Source organism: Camellia sinensis, chromosome 11 (genome assembly GCF_055761805.1).
Source record: "Camellia sinensis isolate YWXY chromosome 11, ASM5576180v1, whole genome shotgun sequence".
NCBI classification, from domain to species: Eukaryota; Viridiplantae; Streptophyta; class Magnoliopsida; order Ericales; family Theaceae; genus Camellia; species Camellia sinensis.
The window spans coordinates 45,081,601-45,099,463 of NC_138971.1; the positions used below are offsets into that span (position 1 = coordinate 45,081,601).

The following is a 17,863-nucleotide window of genomic DNA, read 5'->3' on the forward strand; positions in this document are numbered from 1 at the left end:
GTCCGTGATTTCACTTTTTGGATCACTTTTTGACCTACTTTTCCTTCATAACTTTTTAAAAAAACCGCCCCTGGAGTGTTTTTATCTCTCTCTCTCCCTCTACACACCTTCTCTCTTTCGATTGTTCTACTTAGAGTGAGTTTCTACCTTAGATCCTTTATTAAAAAGTTAGAGTGAGTTGAGGGCTTCGTTTTAATCTGAGAAACTTGGGATTTGGAGCACGTTGGTCTTTGGTCTTCATCTCCATCTTCTCCATTAGGGATGGCAATGGATAACCTACCCTGTGGGTATCCATGGAGACCCAACCCAAATACATGGGTTTTCCCCTCTTTTTCTTATCCATTGGGTAGGGTAGGTGATATTCTTTAAATATCCACAGGGGATGGGTTGGGGATGGGTACCCACTAATTTCCCCATATGTTTTTTTTTTTTTTTTTTTTTTTTTTTTTTTTTTTTTTAAGATTCACAACTAAAACTAAATATACATTCAATCTTTTTTCTTTTTTTTATTTATTTATTTTTTCAGGTTCACAACCAATTTTTTTTTTTTTTTTTTTTTTTTTTTTTTTTTAAGATCCACAACCAAAGCTAAATATACGTCCAATCTTTTTTTATTTTATTTTTAAGGTTCACAACCATTTTTTTTTTAATTTTTAAGATTCACAACAAAAGCTAAATATACATTTAATTTTTTTTCTTTTTTTAATTTTTTTTAAGGTTCACAACCATTTTTTTTTTTTTTAAGATTCACAACCAAAGCTAAATATATATTTAATTTTTTTTTCTTTTTTTTTACCAAAGCTAAATATATATTTAATTTTTTTTTTACCAAAGCTAAATATATATTTAATTTTTTTTTATAAAGGTTCTGACTTTGTTATATAAATTTAAAGGTTCTGACTTTGTTATATACTCCATGTGTGGAAACTTTATTTCCATTTATACTTTTTTTTAAAAAAAAAAAATTTAAATTCTGAAAAGAAAACAACTTCCAATCGTTTGCCATATCGCTGCAATATTTAAGGTAATTAATTGATGGTTATCAATTATACATGGAACTACATGGTTGGAAGAGCTAAAGGTTCTGACTTTGTTATAATTTATATATTTAGTTTTGGTTGTGAATCTTTAAAAAAAAAAAAAATTAAATATATATTTAGTTTTGGTTATAATTTAAATATATATATTTTAAAGAGTAGGTAACTCATCCAATATATAAATTTTTTTTTTACCAAAGCTAAATATATTTTTTTTGTTAAAAAAAATAAAAATAAAAATAAAAAATTGTTAACATTAAATATATTTAAAAAGAAAGAAAAAAGATTGAAGGTATATTTAGTTTTTGTTGTGAACCTTAAAAAAAAAAAAAAAAAAAAAAAAAAAAAAAAAAAAAAAAAAAGTGGTTGTTAACATTAAATATAAAAAATAAAAATGGGGATTAAAGTGGGTTGGGGAAAATCCATACCCATTAAAAAATGGGGAGGATGGTACCCATGGGGAATGGGGAATGGGGAATGGGGAAAATTTATTATAGGGGAATGGGGATGGGGAATTAATATCCACCCCATTGCCCCCCATTGCCATTCCTATTCTCCATACGGGTTATTTTCTTCCAGGTAGGGATTTTCCTACTCCATTTTATATGCTTTGTTCTAAGTTTGGTATTTTGATAGGTTGGGGACACTTTGAAAATTTTGGGAAAAAAACCTAGTTGAATTGCTAAATTGATTTGAGTAATTAATTTAAGGAAATTGGGGAATTTGGTTAAATCCATGAAATTGGGGAATTTATTGATTAAATGGTGTAGTTGGATAATATAAATCACTCGCCTATTGAATTGTTGGTATATTTATTTTTCGAGTCTAGAAATAACTGTTTTGGGCTATCGGTGGAGGATAGTCGTGCTTGTTGTAGACATTGCATGCGGATTAGGGAAAATTGAAACTAATCAATTTGTTAAGTCATAAATTTAGACTATTGAATTAATACAGAAATTACATGTATTGATTGAGCATTGCATATGCATATTGTTTGGGAGGAGATAGGGGATGTACTCCACGGTTTAGGGGAAGATAGGGAATGGACCTCTAAACCGGATTTTTGTTTGGGAGGAGATAGGGGATGGACTCCATTAGCACCATTTTTATGTGTGCTTATTATATTGAAGTGTTTTTACATGATTATTGATACAGCACTAAAATGTGTATCAAATGGGAAGTATGAAGTGTTTTGATATGAGCATGAGTCTCATTTGTTTTGTGGATATTGGAAGTAATGTGAATATGATAAATAATTCACTGTTGTAAGTTTGGCCAGGTTCAGAGCCATGTTGATAATAATGGAAAGTGAAATGTGTCTTAGACATTAGTGTCATGAGACTGTTTAATGATAAAATTGATTATCTTGGTTAACCATCTATTGAATGCTATAGCTTTATTCAATGCTTATATTTGGTTTAGTATTTTTCTACTGGGCTGTGGCTCACCCTTTATGGGAACATCATTTTCAGGTTCAGGTGATAAGCTACCTCCACGGACTTAGCCTGAAAGGATTTGATGTTTGGGATTTTGAAGACTTGTCTTTAGTTATATGTTTTATTTTGTTATTTTTTTGAGATTTCATGTAAACATTCAAGCCTAGGGCTTAACTTGTAAATGAGTTAGTACTCATCCTTTTTGTGTCCAAGTGTTAGCTTGGAAAGATGTAAGCCCTTAGGGCATTTATTTTGATGTTGCAGGATGTTACATGTGATGTCTTTCAATAAGAATACTCTGATGAATAACTCAAATGATTCGTTTTCTTTTATAAATGCATGTTAATGTTATGGTTATTATGGGTTTATTTTGAGGGCGTGACAACGCCTCCTCTATAGAAGTGTCCAGGCTTCTTAGGTTGCAGTTGCAGCCAATCAAGGCCTAGAGTACATTATACTTAAACAGTCAAAGAACTATCACATGTTTGGTAGTTGGCAGTTTGGTGCTTATTTGGGTTGGTTTAGTTCATCCTTTGGTGTAGTCTTCCCTTAAAGGATATAGGGTAAAACTCTTGGAAGAAGGAAATTCCTCCAAGAGTTGAGGATTTGTGCCTTTAGTTTAATAAAAAGATGTTTGGCTAATTCATTTCCTCCTCCTTTTCTTGGAATACCTAGAATCTCATGTTTAAGATAGGTCCTCATGAATTGGTGAAGAATAGAATGATGGAGGATTTTATGAATTTGAATAGCTGAAACTATGAAACATGAATGAAATTTCTGTCCCAGTACTCACTAAATGATTTTTCTGTGAGATCATGTGCATAAAAGGAACAGCAAAAAAACAAATAATAATAATAATAACAAAATAAAACATTAAATGAACAAACAGAAACATAACACATGTAAATGAAAAGCATGATTTGATCTAGTTAATGCACTTACTTCAAGATTGGTTGTGCGAATCAAAATCTGCAGCCAATTGTTTCCCATACTCTCCTGCTCTTCCTTAATTTCCCTGGCAGAATTTACAAGACAAGGATTCCACTGATGCACCTCAATCACCTGTAGTGTGGGTATATCCCCTATTTCAGATGGGACATTCTCAAGTCCATGACAATTAACCAACTGTAATCGTTGAAGGGTGGGAAAATGATTACTGGAAACATCCCACTGCATAATTTCCAGGGATTCCAATTTTAACAATTTGAGTTGTGGAAACTCCCCATCACTTGTTTCCCAATGTTGTTCGGTGCAGGCATGAAGTAATAATTTGAGAACCTCAAGGTTGGGTAGTAACTTGACAAGTGTTGACATCGCATCCCACTTTAGATTGGTTTTCTTCAAAGTTAGCTTTTTAAGATTTGAGGGAAACTGAATGCTCTTGAGACTATTTGAAGAGCAGTTATGGCCTGTATTAAACAATTTCAACTCTTGGAGGTGATTTAGGAAGCTTAAATGAGGAAATGACAAACACCCCCCATCTATCAATTGCCCACGAAATCCCAACTTTCTGATATTTGGAGTCCCAAACAACAAATCCCGGCAAGACCATGGATCGACCCATGAAAGAGTTTGTAGGTTATCCAACAAGAAGGGATATTGTTCATGGGGATATTGTATTCCAATTTTATTTATCCCTTCTCCAGTAAGACAGATATGCCTCAACTTTACCATCTTCCTAATACCATATGGTAGAGTTACAGATGAATGTGTACCAAGAAATTTATGCATCTCTTGCCTAGTTAAAGACAGATTCATCAATTGATTAGCACACGGAACCAAAATATGTGTACTGAGAATCAGGGTTTCTAAATTCCAAAGGTTAGATATTGAATCTGGGAGGTAAGTTTGTGGATACAATGAGACCAAAGAAAGTGCTAAGTACCTCAAGAGAATAAGTTGTTCTATCTCACCGGGGTACGTAGTAAAATCTACAGAACCCATATCCAACACCTTAAGAAGTTTGAACCATGGAGGAGAGAAATTAAGAGGAAAGAAAGCAGAGTTCCATGGAGTACATCCAGATCTAAAGTACAAAAAACAGAGGGTTTTTGCAGCAGAAGTGATTACAGAAGTTACATCTGACAGGTTTACTGAATCACAAATGGATAAATGACTCATATCCAAAAAATGCTTTAATTGGGGTGTTTTGAGAAGATGGTTAAAAGCTGTCTTTTTGGTTCTTTTTTGTGAGAGAGGAAGTGGGTTAAAAGTTGGGAAGTGTCTTTTAACCCACTTCCCAAAATAGAAAGAAGAGGAAGCAGGATGATTACTTGAAATTCGCTGGAGAAAATACTCTTCCTCTGATTTTCTGAGGCAAAAATCACAGAATAAATCATGGATACTGCATTCTTTGATTCCACCATCATACGCTCTTCTAGTAACTAATACCAGACTTCTAGCAATTAAATCCATCAAGTATTCCTCGGCTACATCTTCTAAGCTTTTCTCCCCAATCTTTTGTATAAATCCCTCAGCAATCCATAACCAAATCAACTTCCACACAGGGATTTGGAAGTCCTCTGGAAATGAACCAAAATAGAGAAAACATGGTTTCAAGTGCCCAGGTAAGCTGTGTTACATGGACTCTTCTATTTCCCCCACAATACCCGTGTCTACCGGATATGACATGGATAAGGGTGTGGGATATGTGTCCGACGCTCGTACCCAATTTAGACACTCAGATACTTTAATTTGTGACAATACATGAAGAAAAAGAAACTCACATTTGTTAGTAAAGCAATATTTTTAGGCTCTCACATGAATTAGATATAGAAATTTCATATTTTTTTTCTAAATCATATTTAATTTCTAATATATTTCTACATAATTTAAATCATCTCATCCGAGAATATTATATAATATACAATATATATGTGCATATGACGGGTCCCCGTACCCATATCCAATTTTGGATACTGTTAGGTTTTTATTCTTGGCAACCCCGTTTGACAAAACTCCTTTCAGATGTATTTATTTTCGCACTTTTATTTCAATGAGGTTATGAGTTTATTAGATGCGAATCCAAACCCGAATCGAACCATGCAGAGAAGTTTGTGATGTTAATGCTTTTAAGATTGCCAGTTCGCTGATTATTACGGCCGAAGCAAAATGCAAAATTGCATTCAAAATTGCATGTCCGTCGTTGCTCGCTCGAGCCAAGGAATTCTCGCTCGAGCCAAGGATTGCGTCCATACAAAAACCTGAAAGAGTGTATTCCTCGCTCGAGCCAAGGATCCGTCGCTCGAGCCAAGGCACTAGTAGAAATCATGAAAAATACACTCCTAGCTCGAGCCAGCAAAGCTTCGCTCGAGCGAGCCTCAGAATCCGGATTTCTCAAAGAGTTTGTTTTCTTCCCAATCTAGGATTACTTTTGGTTCTCTATAAATACTTGGTTTTCTCCCAAAACTAAGATTTTGATTGAACTCCTCCAGATCTTCTTTTTGGTTCTTAAGGATTATATCTGGGGATATTTTGTTAGTTTTCTTTGATGTTTTTATTGAGTATTCAACTCATGATTTAAAGAGAGTACATCAAAGGTTTGGTTTGTTATACACAAAAGAGAGAGTTGTTCTTCGGTGGAGTCTGAAGAATTCGAGCCTGAAGCTTCGGTGGATCCTGGAGTGGCTCTTTGGAAAGACAATTCCGAGGTGAAGATGGGGTTGGAAGAGGCACATAGAGGTTGGTTCAATTAGGCGTTGTGGATTCGCTAGGTAATTGAGAGTATACCTGTGTAATTCCTTTAAATCTTCTTAGTGGATTGTTCTTGTGGCTGTTGCCCGTGGTTTTTTTATCACAGTTGGAGGTGTCCAATTGTGGTTTTTTTCACGTTAAATAGTTGTGTTTTTTTGTCTTGATTGTTTGATTGGGATTGTTATATTCTGCTTAAAATTGATACATAATCACAAATCAACATCTAGGGGATTTCTAGATTTTTCAGATACGTACCCCAAGATCCTAAGATTTAAATTTATGAATGTCTAACGCTTGGATACACACCCGCACCCGACACTCGTACCTGAGTCCATGTAACATAGCAGGTAAGTGAATGTAACTCAACGCTAGTGTTTTCATACATGCTTGTGGATTGGCAGCCAAATTTGATTTTATGGTTTCTCCTACTTGCTTCCATCGGTCTTGGCTCTTCTCTTCATTAATAAAAATTCCAGCTACCACAACAATCAACAAAGGTAGTCCCTGACACTTGTTGGCTATTTGCTTTCCGATCTCCACGAGCTCTGGGGGGCAATTTTCCCTTTTTCCAAACACCTTGTGTTGAAACAGATCCCAACTTTCGTTATGAGTTAAAAATCGAAGCGAAAGAGGTGGGCTATTGGGTTTGGCCTGCAAAGCCACGTCTTCATGTCGGCTAGTGAACATAATTCTACTTCCATTGTTGTCATTTGGAAAACAAAATTTCAAATCAAGCCAAGCCCTAGTATCCCATATATCATCCATCACAATGAAATAAGTTCGACCCTTTAAGCTTTTGTACAACATTTGAGCTAATTTCTCATCGCTCATATGATCAATTCTATTTGTATGTGGCATAACACAACTTACAAGGCGAAGTAACAAATCCCTCTTTCGATACTCTTGAGAAACAGATGTCCAAGCACGAACATGGAAGTGGTATATCATTATAGAGTTTTGTTCCAAAGTAGTCTTACCTTGTCCAGCCATCCCAACAATGGAAATAACCTCTAGCTGCCTTGGCCCTCGAGTAAGTTGTTCTTTTAAGGTCAATGCCTCATCCTCAAATCCCACCATTATTTCTTCCTCCAATGCACACCAAGCAGTTGGGTTTGTGTTTGCTCTTGTTGGGTTTGAGTTTCCACTGCTGGAAAAACTTCCAACTTGTTGTGTGGCTTCCAAACCCATATCATAAATTCCCATTATCTCTGTTTTGATGGCCTCAATCTCTTCTTTGACATGCTCAAGATTTAATGAGAGATCCTTCTTTATCTTCATTCGATACATAAACTTGTTCAAGAAAGTGTTGAATTTAAATGAGCGATCCTTCCTTATCTCTTCCACCGTACTAGCTTCCTTCAGCTTCTCCATCTTAGTATTCTTTGTCGAGAAAATGTTAACTAGGAACGAGTCGATCGTATTTTCTGCCTCGTACGCCAAATCTCTAATTCGTGCCTCCAGATTTTTCACTTGTTCCTGCTCAAAAAACTTCACCTACAAATCATTCAGATTTGTTCTCAGCAATTGTAGATCCTCATAAAGGGTTTGAATTTGATCATTCTCTTCCAAACTCAAATCGATCTTGGAGCTCGGTAAATCCTTCAAATTCTTCGCTAGTAAAATGACTGCAATTTCGGCCATCTCTCTCCCCCTATATATATATATATATGGATGGATGACGGAAAAGGGAGCTTAAAATTCCAGATCAAGCAAGAGCTCTCTGTTCTATTCCTTGCTTTTTGTTTAGTTTATAGTTGCGGCTTGACTCGCATTCAAAAAACAACTAATAAATTAAATAAAATCAATGATTTGACTAGGAGATTGAGTGGTGATAATTTAATGTTGACTTTGGACTCCATACATACCAGAGTCTTCACAGAAACCCACTGAAAAGTTGCAGCAACGGGGCGGCTTTTTCCGAGCGTTAACCAATAGGAAATATAAGGCTCTGTTTGGTTGTGAATTCAAAATGTAATTTCACCGGTGTATTTCAGTATGATGTTTAGTTGTGTGTTTGGAATCAACTTTCCAAACCTCTGCAGAGAGCTCTGTATTACAGTCGCGTTTTTTGTGAAAATTTTGGCTAGGGGAAGACCACCCGGACGTCCTTAGGGACTACCGCCCGGACGGCCTTGGGGACATCCACCCGGATGTCCTCTGCTGTACAGGATTATTTTTTTTTTATTATTATTATTTTTTTGCAATTGATTTATATAATTGAAAAAAAAAATTTCTGAAATTTTTTTAATTTTTAATGTGCTTTAAAATAATTTTGAGTTGTATATTTAGTTATGAGTTGTAAATTTTTATATCACATATCAAATATCACATCAACAATTCCCCACTCAAATCAAACCTCTTTTCTAAAACTATTTTCAAAATTCTTTACCAAACAAATTTTCTACACTCAAATCATAATTCTACAACACACAAACTCAAAATATAATTCATACTCTCAAATCACATTTACAAAACACAACCAAACGCAACCTAAGATAAGTTACCGTCGGTAAAATTTTAGAATTATGATTTAAAAATAAAATTATATTTTAATTTTGTAAATTTTAAAATTATAATTTGAGTATGAAAAGTTTATTTAATTATGAGTTTTGAGTTGAGTTTGAAATTTTAAATATGTCATGTGATATTTAATTAAAAAACTTATAATTTATAACCAAACACACTCAAAATTCTATTCAGACCACAAAAAAAAATTTAAAAAAAATTCTGAAAATATTTTTTATTTAAAATATAAAAATAATAGGTACCAAAAAAAAAATATTGTTTCGGTCAACCTGCCAGACGTTCGGGAGGATGACCAGGTAGACGTGTTTACAAAAATAGGTATGAAATCAATTTTTAAAAACTGTAACCAAATACCACAGTCAAATCAATGGGTGAAATTAAAGTTAGAAAGCTCTACCAATCAGAGTCTTTTTTTACTTTTTAAGATAGTGTTTGTTGTAATTTTTTTTTGAAACAGAATTTGAAAAAATTAAATATTTGACCCTTTTAAGTTTGCTCCCTTTTTTTAATTTGATTTTAATTTTTTTTTATTATTTTGATCTTTCATGTTTTAAATTTTTTCTAATTTATTCTTAAAGTTAATTTTTGTTAAAAATTAAACAGAAAATGACACATTGACAATTATATGGCATACAAACATTTTATAATATATAATTCATACATTTAACACAAACTCAAACTCTAATATAATAATATATTGTTATGTTATCGTGACATTTTTTATTTAATTTTGAATATAGGTTAACTTTAGAAGTAAATTGAGAAAATTTTAACATAAAAGGTCAAAATGAAAAAAATAGTAAATTTTAAGTATCAAAATAAAAAAAAAAAAAAAAAAAAAAACCAAACATAAAGAGGGTAAGGTGTAATTTACCCAAAAAAATGGTTTCTTTGAGTAAATCAAAGCTAGATAAGTTTACAAAATTATGAGAATTGAATAGATGAAAGGTTGTTCACCAATAGTCTGTTTTGGTTTGATTTTTTAAAAATTATTTTTATATGAGTTTTCGCTTATTTTTAATAAAAATGTTTCATATTTTAGTCATTTTTTGATACCTTTTTTATATGTATCTAATCAAGATGTATTTAACAATAAAAAAAATGACTTACATATTAAAAAATTCACTAAAAATAAATAAAAATTCGAACAAAAATCGGTGTGCATTTTTGTTCAAGTTTTCCTTCATTTTTAGTTAATTTTTTTTCATAGTTTGGTTAAATTATTTTACTTTTTAGATGCATCTAATCTTGCAGTATCTAAAAAAAAAATTTAAAAAAATTTAACTAAAATATAAAAAAATTCAATAAAAATAAATAAAACACATGGCTAAAAATAACTTCTGAAAATTAAAACCAAACAAATGTGATTTTTTTTAGAAAAATGCCTCATACACCCACTGGTGGTCAACCCCCAGTGAGGTGGCACTCCATTATTGGCCAAAAAAAAAACTGTTTTTTTTTTTTTTTTTTTTTTTAAGTTTCAACCAGTGGGGGCGCGACACCTCACTGGGGGTGCGACCCCCACTGGGGGTATGCAACACTGCTGTTTTTTTTACTTGGCAACTTGGTTAAAAGCAACTTTTTTGGCTCTTTGGCTTTTCGTGGGTCACATCACCTTTCTAATTTTTTTAATATATTTTTCCAAAAAAAAACTAAAAAATAAAAATAAAAAAGTCAACTTTTAACCTGCGTTTCAAAATATTTCTTTGTTGAATTGATATTAGAGTCTAACCTTGGTTCCATAGGCTCCTTGTTAGTGTGGTTAGAGGGCTAGCAGAGTGATTATTTGGTAATCTTGGACTATTATTTTATGAATACTTCTACATGCACCAAGTAATGCACTAGCTAGTGTATCAATTGATGATGTGACATAATTTAAGAGAATTTTAGTATTTATAATTTGTATAATGAGTGGGGTCAATAATAATATCATAACTAGTATTAGTGCATTAATTAGTATACTAATTGGTGCATGTAACACCACCGTTATTTTATACTATTTATCACTTGATATTTGTCAACTTATTCTCTAAAAATTGAGAAATTCTATTTCCACACACCTAATTATCTCAATCCACATTATTTCTCAGTACACACAGTTTGTAATTCAATTATTAACTATTTTTCTCAATCCACACACTAAGTGTATTAATTATACCTTTCACTCATACCATTGTACACACACCCCCTCAAACCTCATTCCACACACTTGTCATGTATAGGATCATATTCTGGAATTGCGGATGGCAAGATTGACAATGTGTTGGTGACTATCTTTCTTGTATCGATGTTGTATGCCTAGAGCTTTCTGTTTTGTCTAAATGGCCAAGGATTAAGTAATCTCTTCATTGAAGCTGTTAAGATAAATCAATATTTTTGATTTTTTTTACAAATAATTGAGAAAGGGAGTTTCTGTTTTCTACTCAAGTAATTCATGTTCAAACTACTAGACAATAAATTTGTGCAGAGTAAGGAGCAAAAATTGACTGAAATTTTGTCTTTTTTTTTTTTTTTTTTTTGGGCTTGTGTTACTATGAATTTTTTGAGATCCTAAGTGGATCGTGTTTAGATCCAAATTTCTCATCAAGTTGCTTCTAATGGTCACTATGTTTTGGTGGTTAAGTACATATCTTGCTGTATCTCCTTGAATATGGATGCATGCATGCATTATAGCATTTTGGATTTGGAAATATAAAGTGTGCGTCACTTTGTGCCATAATTATGAAAGTTGTAGACTATAACTTGCTTTTTGTGCTCATTTTGGATATGATTAGCCCTACAGTTCGGACTTTCATAGTTTTGAATTTAATTTCACAAGTGCAATGTGAAATAGATAAACACTAATGAGTTCAAATCCGGTAAATCTTTTGGAAAATCAGTTTTGAATCAAAATGCCAAAAGTGGACTGCATTACCAGATTTTAGAGTCGCCACCTAAATATTTTTGAGAAATTTAGGACACCTGTGACTCGTGCCAGAGGCCACGTGTCCGTCATCACCAAAGTGTCTCGGCTCGAGAACTTAGGTATGAGAGGGGAAGGTCATGAATTGAGCACCCCACTCGCCTAATCGAAGATCGGCCTCTACTAATCATGATGTGATTTTTATTTACATTATATGCTCTTGTTCTGATTATTAAGATAACTTTACTAGGTGATGCACACACAAATATAGACCATTTTGCAAAAAGTGGAACGTTTTGATTTCATGTTTGTTTGAAAATGTTTTGAATTTGCCACTTGGAAAAGTGGGCTCAAATATACGTTTTTTTAATCAATTCATCCCAATTTTAGAAATTAGCCTTCATCCACAGGCATTCAAATAGGTAAATCACTTATGTAACGCCCACAAAAATATACCCATTATATATATCGTTGACATGCATTATTAAAAAAAAACACTTTAATAATTCATTATAATATCCATCAGAGTCTTACTAAACAAAAGCATTGCATGTAACACCAAAGTAAATGCCCTATCAGCTTACATCTTTCCAAGCCAACACTTGGACACAAAGTATGAGTTCTAACTCAAATATAAATAAAGCCCTAGGCTTGAGTGTTTACATGTACTAACAATGAAAAACAAATAACTAAAAATAGTCTTCAAAATCCAAGTCCTTCCAAGCTAAGTCCTTGGAGGTAGCTTATCACCTGAACCTGAAAATGATGTTCCCATAAAGGGTGAGCCACAGCCCAGTAGAAATATACTAAACCACATATAAGCAATGAATAAAGCAATAGCATTCAACAGATGGTTAACCAAGATAATCAATTACTTCATTTTACAGTCTCATGACACTATTGTCTAAGACACGTTTTACTTTCCAATTTTATCAACATGGCTCAGAACCTGGCCAAACTTACAACAGTGAATTACATATATCATATTCACATCCTTCCAATATCAACAAACAAATGAGACTCAAGCTCAAATCAAAACACTTCATACTTCCAGATTGATACACATTTTAGTGCTGTATCAATAAAACACTTCTATATAAATAAGCACACATAAAAGTGATGCTAATGGAGTCCATCCCCTATCTCCTCCCAAACAAAATCCGGTTTAGAGGTCCATCCCCTATCTTCCCCTAAACCGTGGAGTACATCCCCTATCTCCTCCCACACAAAACAATGTATGCAAATGCAATGCTCAATCAATACACGTATTTTCTGTATCAATGCAATAGTCAAAATTAATGACTTAACCAATGTGATTAGTTTCAGTTATTCCTAATCCACATGCAATGTCTACAACAATCACGACTATCCTTCACCGATAGCCCAAAACAGTTATTTCTAAACTGAAAATAACTATGTCAACAATTCAATAGACAAATGATTCAAATTATCCAACTACGCCATTTAATCAATGAATTCCATGAATTTAACCATCTTTTCCCAATTCCATGAATTAATTAAACAAATTAATTTAATAAAACAACTAGGGTTTTTCCCAAAATTTACCAAAGTATCCCCAACATATCAAAATGCCAAAACTTAGAACAAAACCTATAAAATGGAGTAGGAAATTCCTACCTCGAAGAAAACAACCCAAATGGTGAAGACAGAGATGAGTGTCCAAATACCAATGTGCTCCAAATCGCCAAATGTTCAGATTAAATGAAAGCCCTCGACTCCCTCTATATTTTTAATAAAGCAACTAGGGTAGAAACACCCTCTAAATAGATCAAATCTAAGAAAGAAGGTGAGTAGGGAGAGAGAGAAGTCGGACTTAGGGTTTGGAATCCAAAAGAAGATGAAAAAGACTGATCAAAACCCGCTGCTGTGTATATAAACTGGACAGGCTCGCTCGAGCGAAGACTTGGTCGCTCGAGCGACCAGACACAGAGAAGCTACGCTCGAGCCAATGAAGCCTTGCTCGAGCCAACAACCCAAAAGCTCGCTCGAGCGAAAGAAAACTCGATCGAGCGAAGAACTCAAACCCTCAGGTCTGTAACCAGACACACGCTCGAGCGAAGGAACTATCGCTCGAGCGAAGAACGGACTAACTCGCTCGAGCGAAGAAAATCTCGCTCGAGCCAAGAATGCACAGCTACAGGTCCAAATCAGACGCAAACTCTCGCTCGAGCTACCAAACCCCGGCTCGAGCGAAGAACCAAAAATAACAGCTCGCTCGAGCGACAAACTCCTCGCTCGAGCGAAGATCCAAAATTCTGGACAGCAACACTTGGTTTCTAAACCCAACCAACCTGAAACAAACCTGCCCAACACATCCTATAAGTCCAAATGAGAAAATAAGGGACAACAACAACAATTATACAATGACAGAATCTACGGAACCTAAGTCCGGATACAATAATCAAATGGGAGAAGACCGGGGTCGCTATAACCTCCCCCCCTTCAAAGAATTTCGTCCCTGAAATTAAGCATAAGTTTTTGAAAACAGATTTTTTTTTTGACAATTCATTAGTAAACATCTTGACCCAAAACTGGTCATTTCATCTCTTTATCAAGAGGCATCTCACATTAAATATATAACACAACATATATCTCAACCTGTATCATTATTATGCATTATTCCTTTCAATGTTAACAATTCCCATATCATATTCAATTGCATAATATATATAACCCATTCAACAATGTACTCAACAGATGCAATATTACACTAAACTTCTATAATGAAGCAAGTTTCAAGATACACCCATTTACCAATACAAACTCAATGTTTTACAACTTAAGACATATATAAAGCTCTTAAGTTCAACAATATAACAGAATCTAATTATAAGATTACAAATCAACAAACATGTCCGGATATTTCTGGCGGACTTCCAACTCACGTTCCCAAGTGGCTTCCTCCACTCTGTGGTGTTTCCACAAAACTTTGACCAAAGGGATGGTTTTGCCTCGCAAAACTTGATCCCGCCTATCCAAGACCCGAACCGGTCTCTCCTCATACGAAACATCCTCATCAATCACTAAATCAGTCCAATCCAACACATGTGATGGATCCGGCTCATACTTCCGAAGCATACTCACATGAAACACGTCATGTACTCCGGACAACTGCGGTGGTAAAGCTAAACGATAAGCAGCCTCGCCAATCCTCTCAAGGATCTCAAACGGACCAATGAACCGAGGGGACAACTTCCCGCTCTTCCCAAATCTCATCAAACCCCGTCTAGGTGATATCTTCAGAAAGACATGATCACCCACCTCAAACACCAAAGATCTCCTCCTACGGTCGGCATAAGATTTCTGACGACTCTGTGCTGTAACAAGTCTCTTACGGATAAGCTCAACTTTCTCCGTTGTTTCCCTCACCAACTCCGGACCCAACAGAGGTGCATCACCCACCTCGGCCCAACAAACAGGAGATCTACACGGTCGGCCATACAAGGCCTCAAATGGTGCCAAACCGATACTAGACTGGAAGCTATTGTTGTAGGCAAACTCCACCAACGGCAAGTGCCTCTCCCACGACCCACTAAAGTCTAGAACACAACCCCGCAGCATATCCTCAAGGATCTGAATAGTACGCTCGGACTGCCCGTCAGTCTGAGGATGGTAAGCCGTGCTAAAGGTCAACTTAGTGCCTAAGGCACTCTACAAACTCTGCCACAACCTGGCAGTAAAACGAGGATCTCTATCTGAAACGATCATCACTGGAACCCCGTGTAACCTCACTATGTCCCGAATGTACAAGTCGGCAAGATGATCTACCGAATCTCTCACGCGCATAGGAATGAAGTGCGCCGACTTAGTCAACCGGTCTACAACCACCCAAATAGCATCACTACCCCGCTGAGTCCTCGGAAGACCCACAACGAAGTCCATAGTGACGTGTTCCCACTTCCACTCGGCAATAGGCAAGGGTTGCAACAAACCCGCTGGCCTCTGATGTTCGGCCTTCACTTGCTGACAAGTAAGGCACTTAGATACGAAAGCTGCCACATCTCTCTTCATACCCCGCCACCAGAACTGGCGACCCAAATCCCGATACATCTTAGTGCCTCCCGGATGCACCGCAAGGCGTGAATGATGAAAAACTCGGAGTACCTCCTCTCGACAAGACTCCGGCACAAACAGATGGTCTCGGTATCTCACACTGAGGTCGGGATACACTGCCAAACCCTTCTCAACCTTCCCACCAGAAATCTTCTCACGGAGGGTTTCTACCTCAAGGTCACCCCTCTGAGCCTCTAACACTCGAGTCACGAGTGTAGGCTGTACAACAACAGAAAACAAGGCCGCAGCCTCTACGGATTCGCCCAGAAGTAAGTCAAACTCCCCAAGTGTACCCAACATCTCCCATTCTCGGATGGCTATACTAGCTATGACACCAACAGGTTTTCTGCTAAGGGCATCGGCCACCACATTGGCCTTTCCCGGATGATAATGCAACTCAAAGTCATAATCCTCTATAAATTCCATCCACCTCCTCTGCCTCAAGTTCAAATCTTTCTGTGTAAACAAATATTTCAGACTCTTATGATCCGAGAACACCTCGAACCTCTCACCATAAAGATAATGCCTCCAAATCTTCAAGGCAAATATCACAGCTGCTAACTCTAGATCATGCGTAGGGTAATTATGCTCGAGAATTTTCAACTGACGTGAGCCATAGGCAACTACTTTCCCTTCTTGCATTAACACACAACCCAGACCCTCTCGTGAGGCATCACAATAGACTGCATAACCCAACCCTCTCTCTGGAATAATCAATACTGGAGCGGTGGTCAGTCTAACTTTTAACTCCTGGAACGACTTTTCACAAGTCTCACCCCATACAAATTTGACTGCCTTCCGAGTCAGTCTAGTCAACGGTGACGCTAACCTAGAGAAATCTTTCACAAACCGGCAGTAATACCCAGCTAATCCCAGAAAACTGCGGATCTCAAACACACTCTTAGGCTGTGCCCAATCCTGCACTGCCTCAACCTTGGATGCATCAACAGACACCCCTTCCCCGGATACCACGTGGCCTAAGAATTTGACTTCCCTCAGCCAAAACTCACACTTCCCAAACTTGGCATACAGCCTATGGGCTCTAAGTAACTCAAGCACCACTCTCAAGTGTTCCTCGTGCTCCTCCTCAGAAGGCGAATAGATATGGATATCATCCACAAAAATGACTACAAACCGATCCAAGAATTTCCGGAAGATCCGGTTCATCAAATCCATAAAAACTGCCGGTGCATTGGTGAGCCCAAATGGCATCACCAGAAACTCATAGTGGCCATACCGTGTACGGAATGCCGTCTTCAGAATATCCTCCTCCCTGACCCTCAACTGGTGGTAACCTGATCTCAAGTCTATCTTAGAGAAACAACGGGAACCCTTCAACTGGTCAAACAGATCATCTATACGAGGCATAGGGTACTTATTCTTAACCGTAGCCCGATTCAATTTTCGATAATCTATACAAAGTCTCAAAGCACCACCTTTCTTTTTAACAAAGAGGGCCGGTGCTCCCCACGGTGAAACACTAGGACGTATAAAGCCCTTATCTAGCAACTCCTGGAGCTGAATCTTCAACTCAACTAACTCGGCTGGGGCAAAACGATAAGGTGCCATAGAAATCGGCGCCGTGCCGGGCACTAGGTCAATAGAGAACTCAATCTCTCGATGCGGTGGCAAACCAACAAGATCCTCGGGAAAGACGTCCGAGTACTCACAAACCACCCTTGGCAACACAATCTGAGACTCATCATCCTCACTAATCGAAAGGTTAGCAAGTAGACCACTAAGCTCACTCCGTCCTCGCGGAACATACCCCGGTGGCAACACATTACCCACCCGGTCCCCCAGAAAATGAAAATACTCTCCGCTCACGGTACAACAAGTGACCCTCTGGCGGTAGCAATCAATAACTGCCTGGTATGACGATAACCAGTCCATACCCAAAATAACATCGAAACCTCTCATAGGCATAACTACAAAGGAAAATGGGATTCTATGGTAATCAACCTCTATATCACAACCCCTAACACCGTGTTTCAAAATCAATTCACCCCCAAGAGGTGACACTACACAAATAGGAGATGCTAACTGTGCTAACTCCAACTCCAAAACAGATGCAAATGCAGCAGACACAAAGGAATGAGATGCACCCGTATCAATCAAAACATTAGCAACCGAGTTGCAAAACAAGAAGGTACCTCTCACAACTGATGGTGCCGGTACAAGATCCTGCGCGGTAA

General features: G+C 36.5%; 1 protein-coding gene across 1 annotated transcript in view; it reads right to left on the reverse strand.

The window, feature by feature from the left end:
• The window catches only part of LOC145802305 (putative late blight resistance protein homolog R1A-3), a 41,868-nt gene that overhangs the window by 1,751 nt on the left and 22,254 nt on the right, over nucleotides 1-17,863 (reverse strand). The window contains exons 4-6 of the mRNA XM_082894993.1: nucleotides 6,492-7,660; nucleotides 4,706-5,045; nucleotides 3,416-4,606 (exon numbers count right to left, since the gene is read on the reverse strand). Coding sequence (XP_082751119.1) covers nucleotides 3,416-4,606; nucleotides 4,706-5,045; nucleotides 6,492-7,660 — 2,700 coding nt within the window. The remainder of the gene's footprint in view (nucleotides 1-3,415; nucleotides 4,607-4,705; nucleotides 5,046-6,491; nucleotides 7,661-17,863) is intronic.